General features: G+C 44.5%; 1 protein-coding gene across 3 annotated transcripts in view; it reads right to left on the bottom strand.

The window, feature by feature from the left end:
• The window catches only part of agbl1 (AGBL carboxypeptidase 1), a 258686-nt gene that overhangs the window by 62184 nt on the left and 173239 nt on the right, over positions 1-23263 (bottom strand). For all 3 annotated transcript variants that reach the window (XM_079501323.1, XM_079501324.1, XM_079501325.1), the window contains exon 21: positions 15849-16029. In XM_079501323.1, coding sequence (XP_079357449.1) covers positions 15849-16029 — 181 coding nt within the window. The remainder of the gene's footprint in view (positions 1-15848; positions 16030-23263) is intronic.

Below are 23263 nucleotides of genomic sequence, written 5' to 3'. Positions count from 1 at the left end.
AAAAATGTTCGTCGACTACCTTTTTTCAGTGACAAAAACGACATAAAAACGAAATAAAAACTAATCCATGATGACTAAAACTATGACTAAATATATTGACAATTTCGTCAACAAATAAAAACTAGACTAAAATGCTAGGAAGGGGACTAGTGGACAAGAGATCCAGTATAAGTCATTTTACATGCATGCTGATCTACAAGCCCACAACGCGCAGCGCGACGCGTTGTGGGCTCAGCAAGTCATTACGATGGCATCAACGCCCACCAAACTACATTTTAGTCGACTAAATCAACTGTAGATTTAGTCGACTAAAATCTTATGATTTTTTCAACCTTTATTTAGTTCTCGGAGAACACACTGAGGGCTGAGACCCTCTTTTTCAGTGGTGCCGAGATTACAACACATCAACAATGTACAATGGGGGGGACAAAGAAAACAAAACATAGATGAATAAAGTAAATTACTGGTAATAATAACATAGTAATAACACATTACATAGTGATCAACTCAATTAAAACAGGTACAGTTGATATTTACCAACGTTGATATGTCAAGTTGAAAGCGATATAGAGAAGGAAGAGAGCTGTACTTTAGTGAAGTTTGTAGGGTGTTCCAAGTGTGACTGAAACTAATTGAAAACTATTCAAGAGACTATGACTAAAACTAAAATCAAAATTTGCTGCCAAAAACAACACTGCCATATACAAGCTGTATCATGATCATCTAAATGCACCAAGTCTCTGTATGTCTGTCTGTGTATAATCCATGTAACTCGAGAACCATTCGCACCACCGACTTCAAATTCGACACACGCGTTGCACCACCAACAGTGGCCTGTGTCGAGTCGGTCGGACCAACGGTCCTTTTTTTTAGGTGCTATATAATAACAGAGGACTAACCTTAGAGTAAGACCAGCTCAGTGGCCTTGTGGTTAGAGTGTCCGCCCTGAGACTGGGAGGTCGGGGTTCGATCCCCGGCCGGGTCATAACAAAGACTGTAAAAATGGGACCCAGTGCCTCCCTGCTTGACACTCAGCATCAAGGGTTGGATTGGGGGTAAGTCAATGTGACATACTAGCGTCATGTCCAGGGGGTGTACTTGTACATCAAGCTGCCTCACGCTACAGAAACAGGAGATAGGCTCCTGCCCTATGGGCCTCATGGCTCGGCAAGGCTACTTAACCTTAGAGTATATATTAATAGAGACGGCACCCGGAGGAAACCCTGAGGCGAAATGGACATAGTGGCCGAATTTGTCATTGCAGCTCGAGCCTGTTGACTATCATTGCGCACGTTCATGTTATTGGGCCCATGACACGTGAACGAATGTTTAATACGTGAACGCGTGCAAACGGCGCAATGATAGTCAACGGGTACATGTGTTTGATCCGATACCCCTAACCTAACCATAACCGCAAGCACGGGAGCAGGCGCTAGTCCGAGGTGCGGACGCATATCGAACCAATGCTCCGTCGGACCATAGTATGCCTCCCATAGTCAACGACCAGCGCGTTCATGTTATTGAGGCAATCCATCCCAGAATGCATTCTGTTCCTACCCGGAAGGAGGAGTGAAATCGCCTCATGCGCTTTTGAGCAACTTAATGCAAGTGGATGGGAGGAGGAATCCGGTGCTGTCTCTATTAATATATACTCTAAGGGACTAATGTGTCCATGCCGGAGGCATATCTTCATCAGAACATTTTAACGATGTTAGATTCATTGAAAACACATGTCCTTGGTTCAGGTGACTGATATTATCCTTCTAATGCGCAAGGGGGCCATGTTTTTAAATAAAATAAAATAATGAAATGAAACACGGCCCCCCTCACCTATTAGAAGGACGATATCAGTCACCAGAACCAAGGATGTGTGTTTTCAAAAATCTAAATACTGAATCAAGCAACATGCTTGGCGTGCTCACAGAAACCTATAGATGACAAACATGTCTGAAAGTATAATATCCCATTAACTTTTGAGTGAATGCATTGATTTTCAATTACATTCTTTTAATTAAAAGTTTAGAAAGGAAATGTTTTAATTGCATGTTTTACTTCCTGAAAAATCCCACTTGAAAATGGGGGTTAAAATAGTTTATTTCTTGTCTGAAAGTGAAATATTTTGAGTGTATTGATTTTCAATGAAACTTTTTTAATTAAAAGTTTAGAAAGGAAATGTTTTAATTGCATGTTTTTACTTCATGAAAAATCCCCCTCAAACAGTTTAGTTTTAAAGGCAGCTCAAGCATATGGTCAAGTTGAGCAGATTGGTCAAATTGTGACATAATGCGGGCCAGATTACTTTTGGTTTAACAGCAGTTGGAGGTCTTAGGCCTGACTCACACCTTTCGATCTAGCATACAACATTGATGCATGCTAGATGTAAAGAAAGGGTTTGTTTACATCTTGCCCCAATGCATTTCCAATGGAAGTCACATGGTTTGACACAACATTTGTGTTGTACGGCTTTCGACTGTGTTTCGACTGCCCCCCACCCCCTCATACAACACAAATGTTGTGTCAAACTATGTGACTCCCATTGGAAATGCATTGTGAGCTTGCATCAGTCATTAAGTCTCATGCATCAGCTATACATCAATCTGTTGTGAAGGTGTGAGTCAGGCCCTAGCGTGCTCCCAAAGTCTCGATTGTTGTCTGGCGCGCGCGCACGCACGCACACGCACACGCAAACGCACACGCACACGCACACGCACACACACACACGGTCATAAACACAAATTCTGCTTGCTTGATTTAAATGTTTATCTTCTCGAGAACATTGACTATACACTAGTATACAGCAAAACACTTTTATTATTAGAATTCCCTTAGTGTGAATTACGAAGTTGACATACTGGAGTAGACTCTTTGGGCTAAAATAGCTTTGGAAACCCCACACACTTCCCATGAATAAACCACTTGAAGTTGAACAAACACACCTACACCTTACAAAATAAATTGTGAAAGCAGGCTACACAGCTGCATTTAATTGACCAGGACTGTTTCACTCTCTAGACTCTTGCTAGGAATGAATTATACAACAAATGCTTTGTTATTCTTACCGGTTACTTATTTCATGTATGTAATCTGAATATAACACATTTGCAATTTCAAAGTCAGAAGAGCCCTAAACCGAATATCATGAATGTCCATAATTGATTATAATGATGCAGTACAGCTGCTTATAGTGTCACTCATTGAGAGAGCGATGATCGAAAGAGTGAGAATTCCTTCTTGAGCCAAAGTGAAGGACTTGGAAACAGTTCTGAAATGTATTGTACAGCCCTCATCATTTTTTACCTCCATGCTGTCACCGTTCCCAGGAGCAACGTCATGCATACAGACTGCAAAGAGGGGAAAGGAGCTGCGTTGCACAGATAAGGATATAGTTGCCTCTCCCACAAACATTCTACTAGTAATCTGTCACATGATACACACATGATGGGCCAGCTAACGTTCTTTGGCTACGCCTACAGTAAATGCGAACGTGTGTATACCGTTTCATTTCATTTCATTAAGACCTGGAGGCGTGGTCAATGCTGTTTGGCCACTCAGAATAGCCAAATGGCATTGATCATTCAGTAATGCTCTTCACTTCTTCTGATCGTGATACATTTTGGCCTTTTAGCGATGCATCGCTAATCTATCCTACTATAAATGCGCCACGTCTCTGTCTGTCTGTCTGCGTGCCTGTGTGTGTGCGTGTGTGTGTGTGTGTGTGTGTGTGTGTGTGTGTGTGTGTGTGTACGGTTGTAATGCATGTAACTTGAGAACCGTTTGACCCACCGACTTCACATTCGACACACGCGTTCCACACCCCCACAGGGAGTGCAGTGCCAGTGATAGTGCGGCACGAAGTGATGCGCTATGATCTTGTATATCTGCTCTTTTTGAATAGCCAAAGAAATCTAAAGCGACACAGATGCCTTTCCCTTTTGAATGGGTTAAATCTCCCTGAAAGCATCATGACTCCCTCGCTCGTCATGCTCCAAAATAGAATGGAGCTTGGAAAGACACGTGGACAGGTTTCGACGCGCCCACCTGGCACGGTGGCACCTCCAGTGCAGTTTTACAGCCTTTGATCTGACGCTTTCAGACCTTAATCATCAGGGCCTTATAATTGCGTACTGCCACTTTCCGGCTGATGGGATTGGTGTTGGTGAGCCCGCCGCACCTAGCGTGCGTCATCCCCCCGGTGCTTTCAAGGCTGCCCACCTCTTCACACAGCCACGTTGAGTTGAGATCAAATCACACACAATTCTGGATTTCATTTGAACCGAACATGACCTGACTTGTATCTACCCTTCCCTGTCCAAAGTTATAGATACTAGACCTGTATGTGACCGTCGCAGTCGGCCACCGGCCTACTTGGGAACGATGCAACTTGGGAACCTAATGATATACGTTGTCATAGCACCCGTTTTAACTGTCAGCCGGTGTCCTACATGGAGTTATGTGTATGTGCCTTTGTGTGAAGACTGCAAACTGAAAAGTGTACTTGGCAATCAATTCGGCCCACTGGTAGAGCCTGATTGGTTGAGAGTCAATTGGCTGAGGCAGAGGCTGGAAATTGCTCAGGTGAAAGGAGTTGGCCTCATTAGGCCCACTGGCAGAGCCTGGCCCAGGTGAAAGGAGTTGGCCTCATTAGGCCCACTGGCAGAGCCTGACCGGAGCCTTTTGTGGTGGTTCTGGAGAACCGTGGGTCCGACCGACTCGATACCTGGCACTGCACTCCTTTGGGGGTGTGCAACGCGTGTGTCGAATGTGAAGTCGGTGGGTCAAACGGTTCTCGAGTTACGTGCATTACAACCATACACACACACACGCACACACACACGTACGCACGCACACAGAGACGTGGCGCATTATTAGTAGGATGATGTGTGCAAATCTTGCAAAGCTAATATTTTTAACTTAAATCTTGGGGATCCCTGGAACAAAATATTTGGAGATAGGGATCGACGGCCAAATGCATATAATGTTGGGGTGTCCTTGACATTTAAAGGTTTGAATAGACCGAAACGTTGAAATAAAGAGCAACATTTTTGGAAAGTTTTCTGACAGTGTGCGGGACCCTTCTTTGTTTTTCAAAGATAACCTTTTTTAAGGTTTGAGCACTGACATATAGAAACATAAAGTTTTCAGAAAACTGTTAGTATTTAGAAGACATTAGAATCTGCCTCAGGTCTTAATGCATTAAGTTAAAGGTTACTCAAGTGGGCTAAAGTAAATTGCCAGAATGAAGCATTCATTGTCTGTTACAATGTTGTTGTGGCAATGGATGTTTAAAATCTATGTCTTTGTCTTGTGAAATGTGAAAATTTGCAATGCATTGCAATTACAACACAATGTGACCTTGTAGATGTAGATTGGCTATTTTCACTGTTTAATTTATGTTCATGAAACCTTTACTTTTTTTTAAATTTCGCCTGGGCGCAATCATAGCTGTGGTGTCGTGTCACATTAAGCGCAGCATTGATTGCATGCAGCATTGATTGCATGCAGCTGGCCTACAGGCCACGGCTCCGTGGATTCCTCTATAGAATTCAGTATTTTAGCCGTGACGTGAGCCTACTTTTGTGTCGCTTTTGTGTCCCCATAGAGTTATACTGTGATGCTACCGTCGGACTAAATCTGAGACGAAAACAACCACGAAAGTCTAATTTTACCGCTTTCTTCGCAACAACAAAGCTGCTGCTCTCCCAAATCTGGCTGCGACAGGCTGTCTGCCCCACACGGAATACTATCGCCATTTTATTTCATTGTGTCAACTAAATCCTCCCTAAATTAATTGCAAACTAGAATCAACATACTCAAGCCCGCACACATTCTAAATATACCCCCGAAATATTGTACTGAGCAAATGGACTAATACCACCTTCAATAATAATAGTTTGTATTGTCTCCACATCATATATTTTCTTTGTCATGGACACTTGTACAAAACATTAATAATTCTACTCGAGTTGGAAGCATTAAGACCCATTTTAACCCTCAATGGCTTCCTTTCTGAAAAATAACGTCATTGTAAAAAGATTCACGCGTTTAGATATTCTATTTACAATGAGATGCGGACGGGAGCTGGTGCCACTTGGACAAAATGACGTCGGACTTAAATACTGAATGGGATGGCCAAAGGGACGTTGCCAGGTTGGAAGTGATTCATCCTGTGTTCACACTGGCTACAAACATACAGTCAGTCTACCATTATCTTCCAACGCAAGCCGCCAGCGACATGAAGATACAAAGATACATCCAATGTTTGTAGCTGCTATAGACAGCTAAGCTACAAAAAAAAGCTGAGCTGGTTTCAACTTCAGCTACAAAGACACAAAGCTAGAAATACATTGCTATGTAGCTTTGTAACTTTTGTTATCTGCCAGTGTCAACTACAAATGCGAGATCATGATGCCTGTCTGGGTCATCCAACTCTTCCAATAATATAGCTTCCATTTCTCGTACATCCCTTTCTTATTCATGAACAGTCCAATTTCCGCAGGTAATTGAAAGAAATGTTTGAGCACGGCCGCTCTGCACAACCATGGACTCATGGAGTATAGACTGAGCTACTGCCCAGACTGACATGATGAAGAGGATTGGACAGAAATCAGAGACAGGTGGCAACAGAGAACGTTGGCTAAGTGACCATTAATATGCAGTGGGGGAAGAAGAATTTTGTGTTTAAGTAGCAATAGGCTACCACAATGTAAAAATATAGTTAAAGTACCAGTATTCAAAATGTTCTTGAGTGAAAGTATAAACGTGTTGGCATCACAATATATTTAACCCATTTTGGGCGGGAACCCCTTTTGGTGTTAGCATTATGTTATGCTTTAGCTATTGAAAAATAGCAGATCTACAAGCTCATAGCGCGCCACCGAGTGGCGCGCTATGAACTTGTAGGTCTGCTATTTTTGAAAAATCGAAGAACGACTGACATAGAAACATAGCTTTTTCAGAAAACTGTCAGGATGTAGAAGACATTTTTAGAATCTGATCTCAGGTCAAAATGGGGTAAGTACAACAAGTAAGTACTCATTATGCAATGTATATAATGTCCCATATATACAATCCTTTGAAAATAGCAGATCTACCACTACTACTACGCGGCACAAAACATGAGATCTTCAAAAGTAAATGATATGCTGAAGTGGTTAATGTATGTTTTACGAAGTAACAACTAGTAACTAAAGTTTTCAAATAATTGTAGTGGAGTACAATTACAATATTTAAAACTGGAAATATTCCAATAAAGTAAAAAAGCGTAGTACTTGAGTACATGCACTTGGTTACTTTTCACCAATGTGCAACTGAAACTCGATGGGGATATAATTATACATATGAACTCAAAAGCAAAGGTTCAGGAAAGCTCATTCCTGCTAAAAGGCAGACAGCGACCCCAGCAAGCTCTAAAATCATCCCACTTTAAAGACATTAATTTACTACAGAGGAGATTCATTAATTTGTTTTGCAATGAATGCATCACATTTCGTAGAAAGACATCACATTTCCCACAAACTAGGAGCTAATAATGACTAACTCACTGCCACTACTCTCACGCACGCACACACTAACTTGATGCTTAACATTGTTCAAATTGCAAGCTGATGCCCATGAGAAAGAGAGAGAGAGAGAGAGAGAGAGAGAGAGAGAGAGAGAGCACGTGCACATGAGGATAGACATGAAAAGAGAGAAGAGACGTGATTGACCTAAGGGGCTATGTGAGTAAATCCCTGCAGTGTCCAACGTAATGCTTGGGAAATGTCTGAATCGTATAGTGCAATGCTTACATCACATAAATACACACACACATGCACAGAACACACAGAGAGAGGTGTGTGTGTGTGTGTGTGTGTGAGTGTGTGTGTGTGTGTGTGTGTGTGTGTGTGTGTGTGTGTGTGTGTGTGTGTGTGTGTGTGTGTGTGTGTGTGTGAGTATGTGTGAGTTAGAGAGAGAGAGAGAGAGAGAGAGAGAGAGAGAGAGAGAGAGATAGAGGGGGGTGGGGGGGTAATCAGATGGCTCAAAGGAATCATTTCACATTTTCTCCCAGTGAACCCATATTTGTATACGTTGTTGTACGTTGTGAGCTTGTATATCTGCCATTTACTGAGCACAACACCGGCTACTGTATGGCCAAAAGGCACATGGAAAAATATATATATATAAAAAAAAGATCTATCCCTATTTTTTATGTCATTATAGTCGAAAAGTTTCCAATTTTTTTAAGAAGAAGGAATTAAATCAATAAAAACAGTGGAATGATCTAGCTGGGGAGTTTTGGAGAGTGCAGTTGAGTTGAATTCCTAAACAGTGGAACATTAAAAAACATCTATTTTGCTTCAGAGGACAAAACATCCATAACAGATTTACCAATACCAACATTTTGTAACTCCTACTTGGAGTTACAAAACTAGCCCCACATGATGGAACCTCTCACTCCCATAGAGTTATAAAGGAGGGACTAACATTAGCCCCACATGATGGAACCTCTCACTCCCATAGAGTTATAAAGGAGGGACTAACATTAGCCCCACATGATGGAACCTCTCACTCCCATAGAGTTATAAAGGAGGGACTAACATTAGCCCCACATGATGGAACCTCTCACTCCCATAGAGTTATAAAGGAGGGACTAACATTAGCCCCACATGATGGAACCTCTCACTCCCATAGAGTTATAAAGGAGGGACTAACATTAGCCCCACATGATGGAACCTCTCACTCCCATAGAGTTATAAAGGAGGGACTAACATTAGCCCCACATGATGGAACCTCTCACTCCCATAGAGTTATAAAGGAGGGACTAACATTAGCCCCACATGATGGAACCTCTCACTCCCATAGAGTTATAAAGGAGGGACTAACATTAGCCCCACATGATGGAACCTCTCACTCCCATAGAGTTATAAAGGAGGGACTAACATTAGCCCCACATGATGGAACCTCTCACTCCCATAGAGTTATAAAGGAGGGACTAACATTAGCCCCACATGATGGAACCTCTCACTCCCATAGAGTTATAAAGGAGGGACTAACATTAGCCCCACATGATGGAACCTCTCACTCCCATAGCGTTATAAAGGAGGGACTAACATTAGCCCCACATGATGGAACCTCTCACTCCCATAGAGTTATAAAGGAGGGACTAACATTAGCCCCACATGATGGAACCTCTCACTCCCATAGAGTTATAAAGGAGGGACTAACATTAGCCCCACATGATGGAACCTCTCACTCCCATAGAGTTATAAAGGAGGGACTAACATTAGCCCCACATGATGGAACCTCTCACTCCCATAGAGTTATAAAGGAGGGACTAACATTAGCCCCACATGATGGAACCTCTCACTCCCATAGAGTTATAAAGGAGGGACTAACATTAGCCCCACATGATGGAACCTCTCACTCCCATAGCGTTATAAAGGAGGGACTAACATTAGCCCCACATGATGGAACCTCTCACTCCCATAGCGTTATAAAGGAGGGACTAACATTAGCCCCACATGATGGAACCTCTCACTCCCATAGCGTTATAAAGGAGGGACTAACATTAGCCCCACATGATGGAACCTCTCACTCCCATAGAGTTATAAAGGAGGGACTAACATTAGCCCCACATGATGGAACCTCTCACTCCCATAGAGTTATAAAGGAGGGACTAACATCAGCCCCACATGATGGGACCTCTCACTCCCATAGAGTTATAAAGGAGGGACTAACATTAGCCCCACATGATGGAACCTCTCACTCCCATAGAGTTATAAAGGAGGGACTAACATTAGCCCCACATGATGGAACCTCTCACTCCCATAGAGTTATAAAGGAGGGACTAACATTAGCCCCACATGATGGAACCTCTCACTCCCATAGAGTTATAAAGGAGGGACTAACATTAGCCCCACATGATGGAACCTCTCACTCCCATAGAGTTATAAAGGAGGGACTAACATTAGCCCCACATGATGGAACCTCTCACTCCCATAGAGTTATAAAGGAGCTCACTCCGCTATAATGTAGCAGCCTCTCAGGGAGAGCTGATCCATGGGGCTGGACTGGCGTTAGCCTCCACGCCGACTGCATCAGCATGTCTGGCGTTAGCCTCCACGCCGACTGCATCAGCATGTCTGGCGTTAGCCTCCACGCCGACTGCATCAGCATGTCTGGCGTTAGCCTCCACGCCGACTGCATCAGCATGTCTCGCACCGAACACAGCTTCGTTCGCGCTTCTTCATCGAGTGAATTTGGCTTTGTTGTTGTCTGCTCTCTGCTGAGTGCTGACTGCACGCAATGCTCTACACTACAGGCTGCTTGGTGCACCTTGTATCTGGTCCGACTGGCTGAAACACGTCCCGTGAAAAGCGTTCCGGGGTGAAATATCGTGAGTCGGCTCGTGATTTCGATACACTGTATCGAACGTCAATTTCGATTCGATTTCGATACGTATCGAGAATCGTGACAGCCTTAACATTTACGACGTGGTTAATTGATATACAGTATAAACAAATGTACACAGAAAAAAGAAACGCTTCTAAATTATTGGATTCTTTGAATAAGCAAATCAATAGAACAAGTATATAATTTCTAGTTGCCTTCAGCCCTACTCTGCAGGATCTTAGCAGACCATGGTTTTCATCATTCCCTGCAGGGTTCAACAGCATCTGAGCACCTCATAACATCAACGTCTCCCTGCAGGGTTCAACAGCATCTGAGCACCTCATAACATCAACGTCTCCCTGCAGGGTTCAACAGCATCTGAGCACCTCATAACGTCAACGTCTCCCTGCAGGGTTCAACAGCATCTGAGCACCTCATAACATCAACGTCTCCATGCAGGGTTCAACAGCATCTGAGCACCTCATAACATCAACGTCTATCAGGGTTCAACAGCATCTGAGCACCTCATAACATCAACGTCTATCAGGGTTCAACAGCATCTGAGCACCTCATAACATCAACGTCTCCCTGCAGGGTTCAACAGCATCTGAGCACCTCATAACATCAACGTCTCCCTGCAGGGTTCAACAGCATCTGAGCACCTCATAACATCAACGTCTCCCTGCAGGGTTCAACAGCATCTGAGCACCTCATAACATCAACGTCTATCAGGGTTCAACAGCATCTGAGCACCTCATAACATCAACGTCTATCAGGGTTCAACAGCATCTGAGCACCTCATAACATCAACGTCTATCAGGGTTCAACCGCCTCTGAGCACCTCATAACATCAACGTCTCCCTGCAGGGTTCAACAGCATCTGAGCACCTCATAACATCAACGTCTCCCTGCAGGGTTCAACAGCATCTGAGCACCTCATAACATCAACGTCTCCCTGCAGGGTTCAACGGCATCTGAGCACCTCATAACATCAACGTCTATCAGGGTTCAACAGCATCTGAGCACCTCATAACATCAACGTCTATCAGGGTTCAACAGCATCTGAGCACATCATAACATCAACGTATCCCTGCAGGGTTCAACAGCATCTGAGCACCTCATAACATCAACACCTCCCTGCAGGGTTCAACAGCATCTGAGCACCTCATAACATCAACACCTCCCTGCAGGGTTCAACAGCATCTGAACACCTCATAACATCAACGTCTCCCTGCAGGGTTCAACAGCATCTGAGCACCTCATAACATCAACGTCTATCATCTGAGCACCTCATAACATCAACGTATATCAGGGTTCAACAGCATCTGAGCACCTCATAACATCAACGTCTCCCTGCAGGGTTCAACAGCATCTGAGCACCTCATAACATCAACGTCTATCAGGGTTCAACAGCATCTGAGCACCTCATAACACCAACGTCTATCAGGGTTCAACAGCATCTGAGCACCTCATAACATCAACGTCTCCCTGCAGGGTTCAACAGCATCTGAGCACCTCATAACATCAACGTCTATCAGGGTTCAACAGCATCTGAGCACCTCATAACATCAACGTCTATCAGGGTTCAACAGCATCTGAGCACCTCATAACATCAACGTCTATCAGGGTTCAACAGCATCTGATCACCTCATAACATCAACGTCTATCAGGGTTCAACAGCATCTGAGCACCTCATAACATCAACGTCTCCCTGCAGGGTTCAACAGCATCTGAGCACCTCATAACATCAACGTCTATCAACATGTCAAATGTCAAGGTTCAACAGCATCTGAGCACCTCATAACATCAACGTCTATCAACATGTCAAAGGTCAGGGTTCAACAGCATCTGAGCACCTCATAACATCAACGTCTATCAACATGTCAAAGGTCAGGGTTCAACAGCATCTGAGCACCTCATAACATCAACATCTATCAACATGTCAAAGGTCAGGGTTCAACAGCATCTGAGCACCTCATAACATCAACGCCTCCCTGCATGGTTCAACAGCATCTGAGCACCTCATAACATCAACGTCTCCCTGCAGGGTTCAACAGCATCTGAGCACCTCATAACATCAACGTCTCCCTGCAGGGTTCAACAGCATCTGAGCACCTCATAACATCAACGTCTCCCTGCAGGGTTCAACAGCATCTGAGCACCTCATAACATCAACGTCTATCAACATGTCAAAGTTCTGAAGACCAGGTTGCCACGGGTGAACAAACTTAAAACAAATCTATCTCGGTTGTCGACTTTGTAATTCAAGCTCGGCTTTGGGTTCAAACGCTGAAAAGAACAGTGAGTACAAGTTGAGGGGCACGATGTGTCCTCCTGCAAAACCAGCGATGGTCAGCGAAGCAGGCTGAGAAGATTGAGGAATGGTGTCCCTCATATCAGGGCTCTGTCCTTTCACCAATGTTGTTGAATATATACATACATCTACGAGCTACCAGAGACAACATCAAGGATTATGGGGAAGGGTACGCAGATGATCCATTTGCATTGCAAAATGATACGATACAAAGGCAATGTTGCTGTTTACATTTCGATATACTTTGATTCTTGAAACTAAAATAGATTTTTCGATGCAGTGACTATATTGTTACACCCCTGGGGTACGCAGTACGCACATGACCTGGCCATTATGCTACCAACCTGGAAGGAAATGGAAGATGGTCTTAACCAGGACAATGGCCTCTTGGTTACCTAGAAGTGTACAGTATATCTGCATAGAGTAATAAAAGGATAGAGACCGAACCAGAGCGTCCTGGGATGCCCTATGGTAATGTGTGATGAGCACCCAGATCTGAGGGGTTAAGTGTTCCACACAGACATGGTGGGTGAAGCGGTGACGTCTTAATACAGATGGCCTCTCTACCCACTCAGCTACCGCCCCCACTTAGTGGACCAGGGACCTCCAGAAGCAAAAAAAAATGCTTTAAAAGTATATATTCAAATATTTGTACAAATGTTCAAGATTTTGCACGTGCGTGTGTGCGTGCGTGCGTGCGTGCGTGCGTGCGTGCGTGCGTGCGTGCGTGCGAGGGAGAGAGAAATAGCTAAAGCCTGATTTATACCTCATCATACAACAGTGCATAGAATACATTAGGCATAAGGGTAGGGAACAACAGTCGACACACACACACGCACACGCACACGCGCGCACAGACAGACAGACAGACAGACAGACGCAGAGGGAAGGCACTGCTAGCTAACTGACTCACTTCTGTACACATTTTAGAAATCTATCAATTCAATGTCCACAGAGATCATCACTGTTCATTTACCCTCACAGTTAAATTAACATTGAGCATTTATTGTGTACTCTATCACCCATGTACAGGGGTGCACACAACTTTTTTGGTCTAGTACTCAGAGGAGTACCTGGAGGAGTTACTTGGTGCTCCTAAAATGCGGCGACCCCTCTCGCCGGATGGATAAAAGAGGGATGCATGAATAACTTATAGAAAAACTATATTTATTGGATAGGTGGGGACTGGTCTAGATTCATACCATTATAAAAAAAAATCTAGAGTTGGAAATTGCAGCTAGGTCCATGTGTGGTCCAGCCCTAAATGCATATTCTAATAAAAACAACTTAATACTTTTTTTATTTATTTTGGGGGGTCCCCAAATTATTAAAAAAAATATTTTTCTTTTTTTTACCAACTGAATGGCTGTAAAGTGGAAATGAAGAGTTTACATATAGTACACATAGTACATGCATACACCTTCCCTAATGATTATGGTTTCAGTATTTATTTATTGTGTATTGTCTATTATTAAGGTTATTGTAGCAGTCAATTTATATTGGGGGTCGGGAGGGGGCGGGGCGGGGGTCCCGAGACGTTGCCAAAGCATTTTCGGGGGTCCCCGGCCAAAAAGGTTGAGAACCCCTGAGCTATTTGATCTGCATACACGTCGGTCGTACGGCGAAGCATACGTCAGGCTTCCCTTTTGTTTTTACCGAGGCAACGTACAGTCAGACTCAGACAGTTAGACACACATGGCTCCTCGGTGCAAAAATAAACAGTGTACACTACCCGAATTTACGATAATAAGGGACAGTATGTCGGGACACGGTGTTGTCATTTTGATAAGCTTCATGTTGTAAAGGCTGCAGCAGCAGTACCAGTCCGCAATGCTTTGCACTCTTCCCACTGTCGGAACTAAAACCTGTACCCGTAAAAAGTCAGTGGCTGGTGCCTATAAGCCAGACCGAATCACGACAGTGTGATTTGAGTCTGGCTTATTAGCCAGGCTACAGTGCCTAGGCTGTGAGAGACGGCATCGCACACGAGCAACTTGCTCCAGCACCCGGAAAACAAACATAAGCACAGCGGCGAATGGGAAGAGTGCAAAGCATCCAAAGCATCCCCTTTTACAACTTTTACTTTTTAGTTTGCTCCACATCTGAAACGGAGAAGCCGAACCATTTGTTTATCAGTAGTAAACTCCTGTCAACCGAACCGCCCAGCAGCGAGCAGCATGGAAATGGAAATGGATCCTCCCTCGTTTGAGTAAGGACGCGCTGTGATTGGCCACAATGGCCAGTGCACTTGTGCAAGACGTACTTTGATTGGCAGTCGGTGGGAAATGCTCTCGCTACAGATTTTACTAGTATTCTGGCCATAATAATCATTCTGGGCGGCGCCAGCTGTTGGTACGCAAATGCGCTTCCCGAGCGCTTGATTGACAGCGCAGAATTCATTTTGACGACGCATGCGCACTGGCTTACCGCTTGTGTGCACCCCTGCCCATGTAGCTCATTGTTTATCTCTCTCTCCCTCTCTCTCCCTCTCCCTCTCCCTCTCTCTCCCCCCCCCCCCCCCCCCCCCCCCCCGTTGGAACAATGGTCTCGTACAGTTCTCATCTTCTTCACTGTCTTTGTCCCCCCTCCTTCCTTCCTCCAGGCCGTACCAGCTGTTATGCCGAGACTGGCCTTTTAAAACCACTCAAACAATACTTATCACATCTGAATAGCCAGTACATACACCAGTAGCGTGTGTGTGTGTGTGTGTGTGTGTGTGTGTGTGTGTGTGTGTGTGTGTGTGTGTGTGTGCCCCCCCCCCCCCCCCCCCCGGGAGCGGTTACCGGCAAGAGAGCCACCAGACTCGGTGTTCGAGCAGTACGTTCACTGTGTGTACATACACAAACACACATACGGACGCACTGCTGAGTCAATGTCGAAAGTTCGTTCATAAGTGCATACAACTACAGGCACACCCACGCACACTCGCATGCCTGCACTCAACTTGCCGTAATCGCTGATGATAATGCCATGCTCAATGACACGCATACAAACACTAGCACTGACGGATACACTTATATATAGTCATTGTTTGTTCAATATGTCACTGGACAATAGTTTGAACCGGATCAAATAGAGTTCAGAAAGTGTGTGCCTCTGTGCTGCTTATACAATGTGTGTGTGTGCGTGTGCGTGCGTGCGTGCGTGCGTGCGTGCGACCTACGTGCCGTTGATGACTCCGTCGGGGTTGAGCATGGGGATGATCTTGAAGACGAAGGCCTCCCTCAGGCTCTGGGCCACGGGGTCGTCGCTGCACAGGAACTCCAGGGTTCCCTTCATCACCCAGCTGGCGTTGGACTCGCCTGGGTGCACCCGCGCTGTCAGCACAATGCAGGGGCGACTGCCTGCACGGAACATGAACACACACCCACGCACACACGCAGGAGGAAGAGAGAGTTAGGGAAGTTGCAGAAAGAAAGTACTGTGCATATTATAAGAACTCACTTTCTACACACTTTATACATCCATCCATTTCAATGTCCTGGTACTATGTACCACTGTACCACATAGTCAAATCATCAGCATTTCCTGATAGAGTTCAGTACTCTATCAGAACCAATAACCATTTCGCTCATTGTTTATTTCCATTTTTTTTTTAATTCTCTCTCTACCATCAGAACAATTTCCCATCTTCTAATCTACACTGTCTTTGTGTTCTCTCCTTCCTCCCTCTGTGCGAGCGTGCGTGCGTGCGTGCGAGGGAGAGAGAAATAGCTTAAGCCTGATTTATACCTCATCATACAGCAGTGAATAGAATACATTAGGCATAAGGGTAGGGAACAACAGTCGACACACGGACGGACGGACGGACGGACGGACGGACGGACGGACGGACGGACGGACGGACGGACGGACGGACGGACGGACGGACGGACGGACGGACGGACGGACGGACAGACAGACAGACAGACAGACAGACAGACAGACAGACAGACAGACAGACAGACAGACAGACAGACAGACAGACAGACAGACAGACAGACAGACAGACAGACAGACAGACAGACAGACAGACAGACAGACAGACAGACAGACTCATGAAAGGCAAACAGAAATGTCATGTATATTTATATGTTCGCAATTAAATAAACGCAAATAAATTGTTAATCACAAGCACTTTGAGCTGCGTTCATGTCATGAAATGTGCTATATAAATAAAGTTTACTTAATTATTTCTATGACAATCGTCAACACGGACGTGACAGCCATATCCACAGGGGTGTCAGGACGCAACATGAAAACCACGGCACAGATAATGATCATTTTATCATGATAATATCATTGTATAAACAGTGTCATGACAAAACATGTATGCTATACTGATTCTTCACTTATCCAATAAAGGTTTTCCAATTAAACCATTGCTATACATGCTGGCCATTACACAGACCACAACGATCAATTAATTAGGCCTTGATAATGTGACAGCTGGGTAATTAAGAGGCTGACTGACTGTCATGGCAGGTCACTATTAGCATTCCTGTGTGTCACTGTGATTACCATGTCTAACAGATGGCATCTGAGGACTATCAATCAGCGATACAAACACAGGTGTCGCTTGTATATCGTTGCTGTCGTTAAAAAAAACCTATTATCTCCATATTTTAACTAGAGAAGGATGAGGCTGGCAGGGCACTGCGTCAGGCACCCAGAACTTGAGGCAAGTAAATTGACCCTATGGGAGCCAACCCAGGGCAAAGCCAGGAGGGGAAAGAAGCGTACCACCTACAGTATGTAGACGTGCTGCGGCGCGACAGCTTGGCTGACAACACTGAAGAGCACAAGGACCTGATGTTGGATAGGAATTTGTGGAGGGCAGCGATCCAGGAATCCCGAGTTGGTGTTGGCTAGACCTCACTCTCGCAGCAACTAACTTAACTATTTTTTGTGAATAACATCCTACTTGATCATACTATGGTGTCACACATAAGCATATCTTACGTAGTAGTGGGAAAATGAATTGGAGAGTTTTCACCAGTGGATCCGGAAAACCACGCCCACTGCTATGCTCTATACAAGCTCGCAGCGCGTCACTTGCTTGTAGATCTGATATTGTTTTGAAAGACCGTGAAAATTTGTGCAAATCTTATATGCAAAATATATACATTTTTAAAGCAGACGTTTTTAACCTGCTTCTGGGGGTCCCTGGAACAAAATGTTTCTGCGACCAAATACATATCATTTTGGGAGGTCCTTGACATGGAAACGTCTGAGCACCACTGATATAGAAACATTGTTTTTTTTTTTTTTAAGAAAACAGCTAGCAGGCTAAGCGGGCTTACACAGCAGGACCACTTCACCACTTTTCAACTTCTCTTCCTATAATTAGTCCTAACTAATGTTCATGATAAAATACAATTTTTTTTCCTACTCAGTCTGTGTCTCATAGGAGGGCTTTGGGCAGTTCAGAAACCCGTCCACCAGTGACATCATCGATGGTGAATCCAAGCTAATAGAAACGGCAGGCTTTCTTTTCCTGAAAAGTTGCAATGCAAAAGTTGAAGCCATCGTTCTCACGATAATAAAAATCTAAATATATTTTAAAACAAATCTGCCTAATGATGATGTCACTGGTGGACGGGTGTCCGAACTGCCCAAAGCCCTCCTATGAGACACAGACTGAGTAGGAAAAAATGGTGGTGTTTTATCATGAACATTAGTGAGAACCAATTATATGAAGAGATGTTGAAAAGTGGTGAAGTGGTCCTTTAACAGAAAAGATTTGTGAGTGTAGAATCACCGAACGAAGATCAACGATAATTATAAGGAACCTCGCGGTAGCCTACAAGTGGCAAACCTTGTGAGATAATTTTTTATAAAACCATATCGAACAAGATCTCCAGGGATATCAAGCGTGTGTCTCACGAGCAGAAGAAAAGCAAATCAATGTGCATGTGCAAGTACGTGAATTTATGGACCCTTGGGAGAGAGGGTACTACATCACGACGCAAAATGTCCATTCAACTGTACAGTAGAATGTGAGTTTATGAAATGTCTGTGTCTCACGCCCCCGGAAGGGGCACTCCCACAGCGAATCGGTGAAGTGAATATTCCGCTATATAACTGTTAGGATTTAGGAGACATTTGTAGAATCAGGCCTAAGGTATTAATGGGTTAAGGCTTAACCCATTAACCCATTTTGGGCGGGAACCCCTTTTGGTGTTTTAAACATTATGTTATAATTTAGCTATTGAAAAATAGCAGATCTGTGGCGCGCTACGAGCTTGTAGGTCTGCTATTTTTGAAAAATTGTGAAAATGTGGAGCAAATCTTTGAATATATATTCTTTCAGAGCGAACGTTTTTAACTCAAATCTTTGCTTCTGGGGGGTTCCTGGAACAACATATGGGGGTCGGTGGCCAATTACGGTGGCCAATTACATATAATTTTTTGGGGTCCTTGACATGAAATATTGAGCACCACTGATACAGAAACATGAGGTATTTCAGAAAACTGTCAGAATTTAGAAGACATTTTCTAAATTTCGATGTCAGGCCTAAATGGGTTAAGACCTTAGGCCTGATTAGCTTAACCGTTAAGCTAATCAAGGTTGGTCTGTAATACATCTAACCAAATAAAGGGTTTAATATCGCTGGCTGAATTTGGCCTTTTTAACCATCACGTGTATGTATGCCTCTTCAGACATGACTTAAGGCAAGGGATGCGTCTCCCACAGCTCATTGGTCAGACCGCCTGGTCATCCTACATTACCATTAGATGATTACCTGTCAGGGTCCATTACTACTACTGGCCCAGGGCCCCGTCGAGGTCCATTACGATTGGCTTACCAAGTAGTCGAGCTCCATTATTAGCTATTGGTTTATGGAGGTGTTGAGGCTCATTACTATTGGTCAGTGTTGTTCAAGTTACTTTTAAAAAGTAAAGAGTTATAGTTATAGTTACTTATCTAAAAAAGTAACTTTTTTTAGATAAGTTACTTTACTTTACTTTACTTTATGAAAGTAACTTGAAAAGTTACTTTACTTTACTTTAAAAAATAATAATATAAAAAACGATTTAAAAGAAGGTTTTTTGTTCTGCCGCACAGTAAGAGAAAAGACAACTCCCTCCTAACATTATGAAATGTAGTGGAACAATAAAACATGTTCAGAAATTTTGACAGGCATTGTAGCCTCAACTTGCCTTCAAAACAAATGGTGCTGTGCAAATTTGCAATATGAAAAAAAAAAATAATAATCAAATAAAAAATGAGTCCATATAGGCCTATTTGCAGTGGTAGAGAGATATTCTAATTCATCAAATGTATTTTTGAGCTCATCTTCCATTTTAGAATATTCACTGTTCAGGTATTTGGAAAATGTATTTCTGCACATTGGCCCTGCTTTCACTAGTATTTTGCTGACCAGTGCTCTGAAAGGAACAGACTCCACCGTTGAGGGGAAGCATTTCCTCAACAACATACCTGGCAAGTGGCAATCATTTTGTCAAGTTGACTCTTGGTGACATGCCTCTGTGGCGATTTAAAATCGATCTTTGTCTGTTTTGGTGATGTGAGGCAGCCTAGCTCATGGACTGATTTAAGATGCTTTCTTAGATTTGCATTGTGGACAATGCTTTCTGTCCGCCACATAATTAGCATTTTCACCTCAATGCTTTTCTGGGGGGGAGAGGGCAGCCCTATCACTGTGCCCGGGGAGGTGGCCACGGGTCCCCGGTTGCATGCAACGGTGTGCAAGGCTAACGCACGGCTAACGTCAGGCACTGTGCTGCGCAGGAGGGACGCAGCAGTAATAATAAAGGCAGTACGGGGAATCGAATCACACACAGCGGGGACACTCCATGGCATGTTAAAACATTTCCTTGACCCGCAAGTACTCAAATAATGCTTGTATTTCCAACCCACAAAGCATCCGATCTCGCTGTCATCCGTATTTGCCATTGTAGCGTGTGGTAATAATGTTCGTTCAACCGGCGTTTTCTGTTTATGCGTTACGAGGGTTTGTGTGTCTGAGTTTAGAACTGTTTACCACAGCCATACGAAAGACCCGCCCTACTCTGTCAGACTGTCTCTGATTGGCTTACCCTGAAATCTGTCCCTACGTTAGCCAATCAATGACCTCTTCTGTGACATGCTTTGTTCCGTTAGGGTGCGTAGCCATGTGGGCTCAGAGGCTAGTATGAGAGCACAAACGAAACTGTCAACACAGTACAACACTCTCTCAGCAGCAGTCAGCACAGAGCCTGTATGACAGACTCACGGCGCTGTATGGGGACACTTTTCACTTGGATCATACGTTGACATAATAACGCTATAACGCGGGTAACGCTCGGACAATAACTATAAGGCCGTTATGGAATAGGGAAATGTAAAGCCTCCGTTACAAGTTACTGCAAAAAGTAGCGCCGTTAGGTAACGTAACGTGATGTAAGGGCGTTAGTTACAACACTGCTATTGGTTGATAGCCATAGGGAGGTTTTGGGACATTACTTGCAGATAATGTATTGGATGTCACTCTGTTTGATATGGTACTGTATACATTTGCATAGAATAGTCGTGACTTGACTATGAAGGACACGGAGGGCCTATACCGGGTACAGGCTTTAGTTCTATGAAGGACACGGAGGGCCTATACCGGGTACAGGCTTTAGTTCTATGAAGGACACGGAGGGCCTATACCGGGTACAGGCTTTAGTTCTATGAAGGACACGGAGGGCCTATACCGGGTACAGGCTTTAGTTCTATGAAGGACACGGAGGGCCTATACCGGGTACAGGCTTTAGTTCTATGAAGGACACGGAGGGCCTATACCGGGTACAGGCTTTAGTTAGTTTAGACTTGACTATGAAGGACACGGAGGCCTATACCGGGTACAGGCTTTAGTTCTGACTATGAAGGACACGGAGGCCTATACCGGGTACAGGCTTTAGTTCTGACTATGAAGGACACGGAGGCCTATACCGGGTACAGGCTTTAGTTACTATGAAGGACACGGAGGGCCTATACCGGGTACAGGCTTTAGTTCCGACATACTATTGGTCCGACTCGACAACCTATACCTCAAACCCTAACTTAACCATAACCGCAAGCACGGAGCAGCGCACGTTCGCCAAACTTAACGCATGTTCGCCAACCTTAACGCATGTTCGCCAACCTTAATCCGGTCGCCAACCTTAACGCATGTTCGCCAACCTTAATCTGGTCGCCAACCTTAACGCATGTTCGCCAACCTTAATCCGGTCGCCAACCTTAACGCATGTTCGCCAACCTTAATCCGGTCGCCAACCTTAACGCATGTTCGCCAACCTTAATCTGGTCGCCAACCTTAACGCATGTTCGCCAACCTTAATCCGGTCGCCAACCTTAACGCATGTTCGCCAACCTTAATCCGGTCGCCAACCTTAACGCATGTTCGCCAACCTTAATCCGGTCGCCAACCTTAACGCATGTTCACCAACCTTAATCCTACCGTCAATTCCTGTCATTCTCATAGGTTCATACAATCCACCAGTGAGCAGCATACCGGTATACGGTAGTTACTTGCAGTTGGAAGGTAGAGAAAGCAGATGCTCTCAATGACGTAGCATTATATAAGATTTTTGGAGAATGACTGTAGAGACAGTGACACTGCCAGGAAGATGAGAATAATAATGTCTCATCAAATGAGTAGCCACAAGGATCATTGATGAGGCATATTCCATAAGCCCTGCGTGAGAGCTGAGCTCCACTAGCTGCCACATTTTTATTCAGCCAGCAGAGGTGATGCAAAATGTACGTCAGCCATGTGTGAGTCACTCCCATTGCTGCTAGGCCTATAACCTCTAAAGCTACGGGGAGACGACAACAACCACAGCCCATTTCTGGAAAGTTTCTACCCGCCTAAGATCAGACAGCTGTTGAACAAAGTCTGAAGACCACGTATCTGTCGGCGGGCTGGCCTGCAGCCACACTGGAATACTGTTGTCTGAAGACCACGTATCTGTCGGCGGGCTGGCCTGCAGCCACACTGGAATACTGTTGTCTGAAGACCACGTATCTGTCGGCGGGCTGGCCTGCAGCCACACTGGAATACTGTTGTCTGAAGACCACGTATCTGTCGGCGGGCTGGCCTGCAGCCACACTGGAATACTGTTGTCTGAAGACCACGTATCTGTCGGCGGGCTGGCCTGCAGCCACACTGGAATACTGTTGTCTGAAGACCACGTATCTGTCGGCGGGCTGGCCTGCAGCCACACTGGAATACTGTTGTCTGAAGACCACGTATCTGTCGGCGGGCTGGCCTGCAGCCACACTGGAATACTGTTGTCTGAAGACCACGTATCTGTCGGCGGGCTGGCCTGCAGCCACACTGGAATACTTCCCTCATGTCTCGTCTCCTTGGTTGCCGTGGTTACCTAAACTCCCCCATGTAGATTACTTTCTTATGCAGATTTAACAGAACTATTTGCGGCGTGAAGTGGCCTATAGTCAACTGCACCTTATGCATATGCTAAGGCATTAGGCATGTACGTAACTCACTCAACTCACGATACGATTCGTATCACAATATGAGGTTCACGATATTTTAAACAAAAAATATTTTCCAGAAAAATTAGTGGTGCAAACCACTCCAACAACCA

This window comes from Electrona antarctica, assembly GCF_951216825.1.
Source record: "Electrona antarctica genome assembly, chromosome: 5".
NCBI lineage: Eukaryota > Metazoa > Chordata > Actinopteri > Myctophiformes > Myctophidae > Electrona > Electrona antarctica.
The sequence above is the reverse complement of the archived record's forward strand: the minus strand, read 5'-3'. Positions and strand labels throughout refer to the sequence as shown.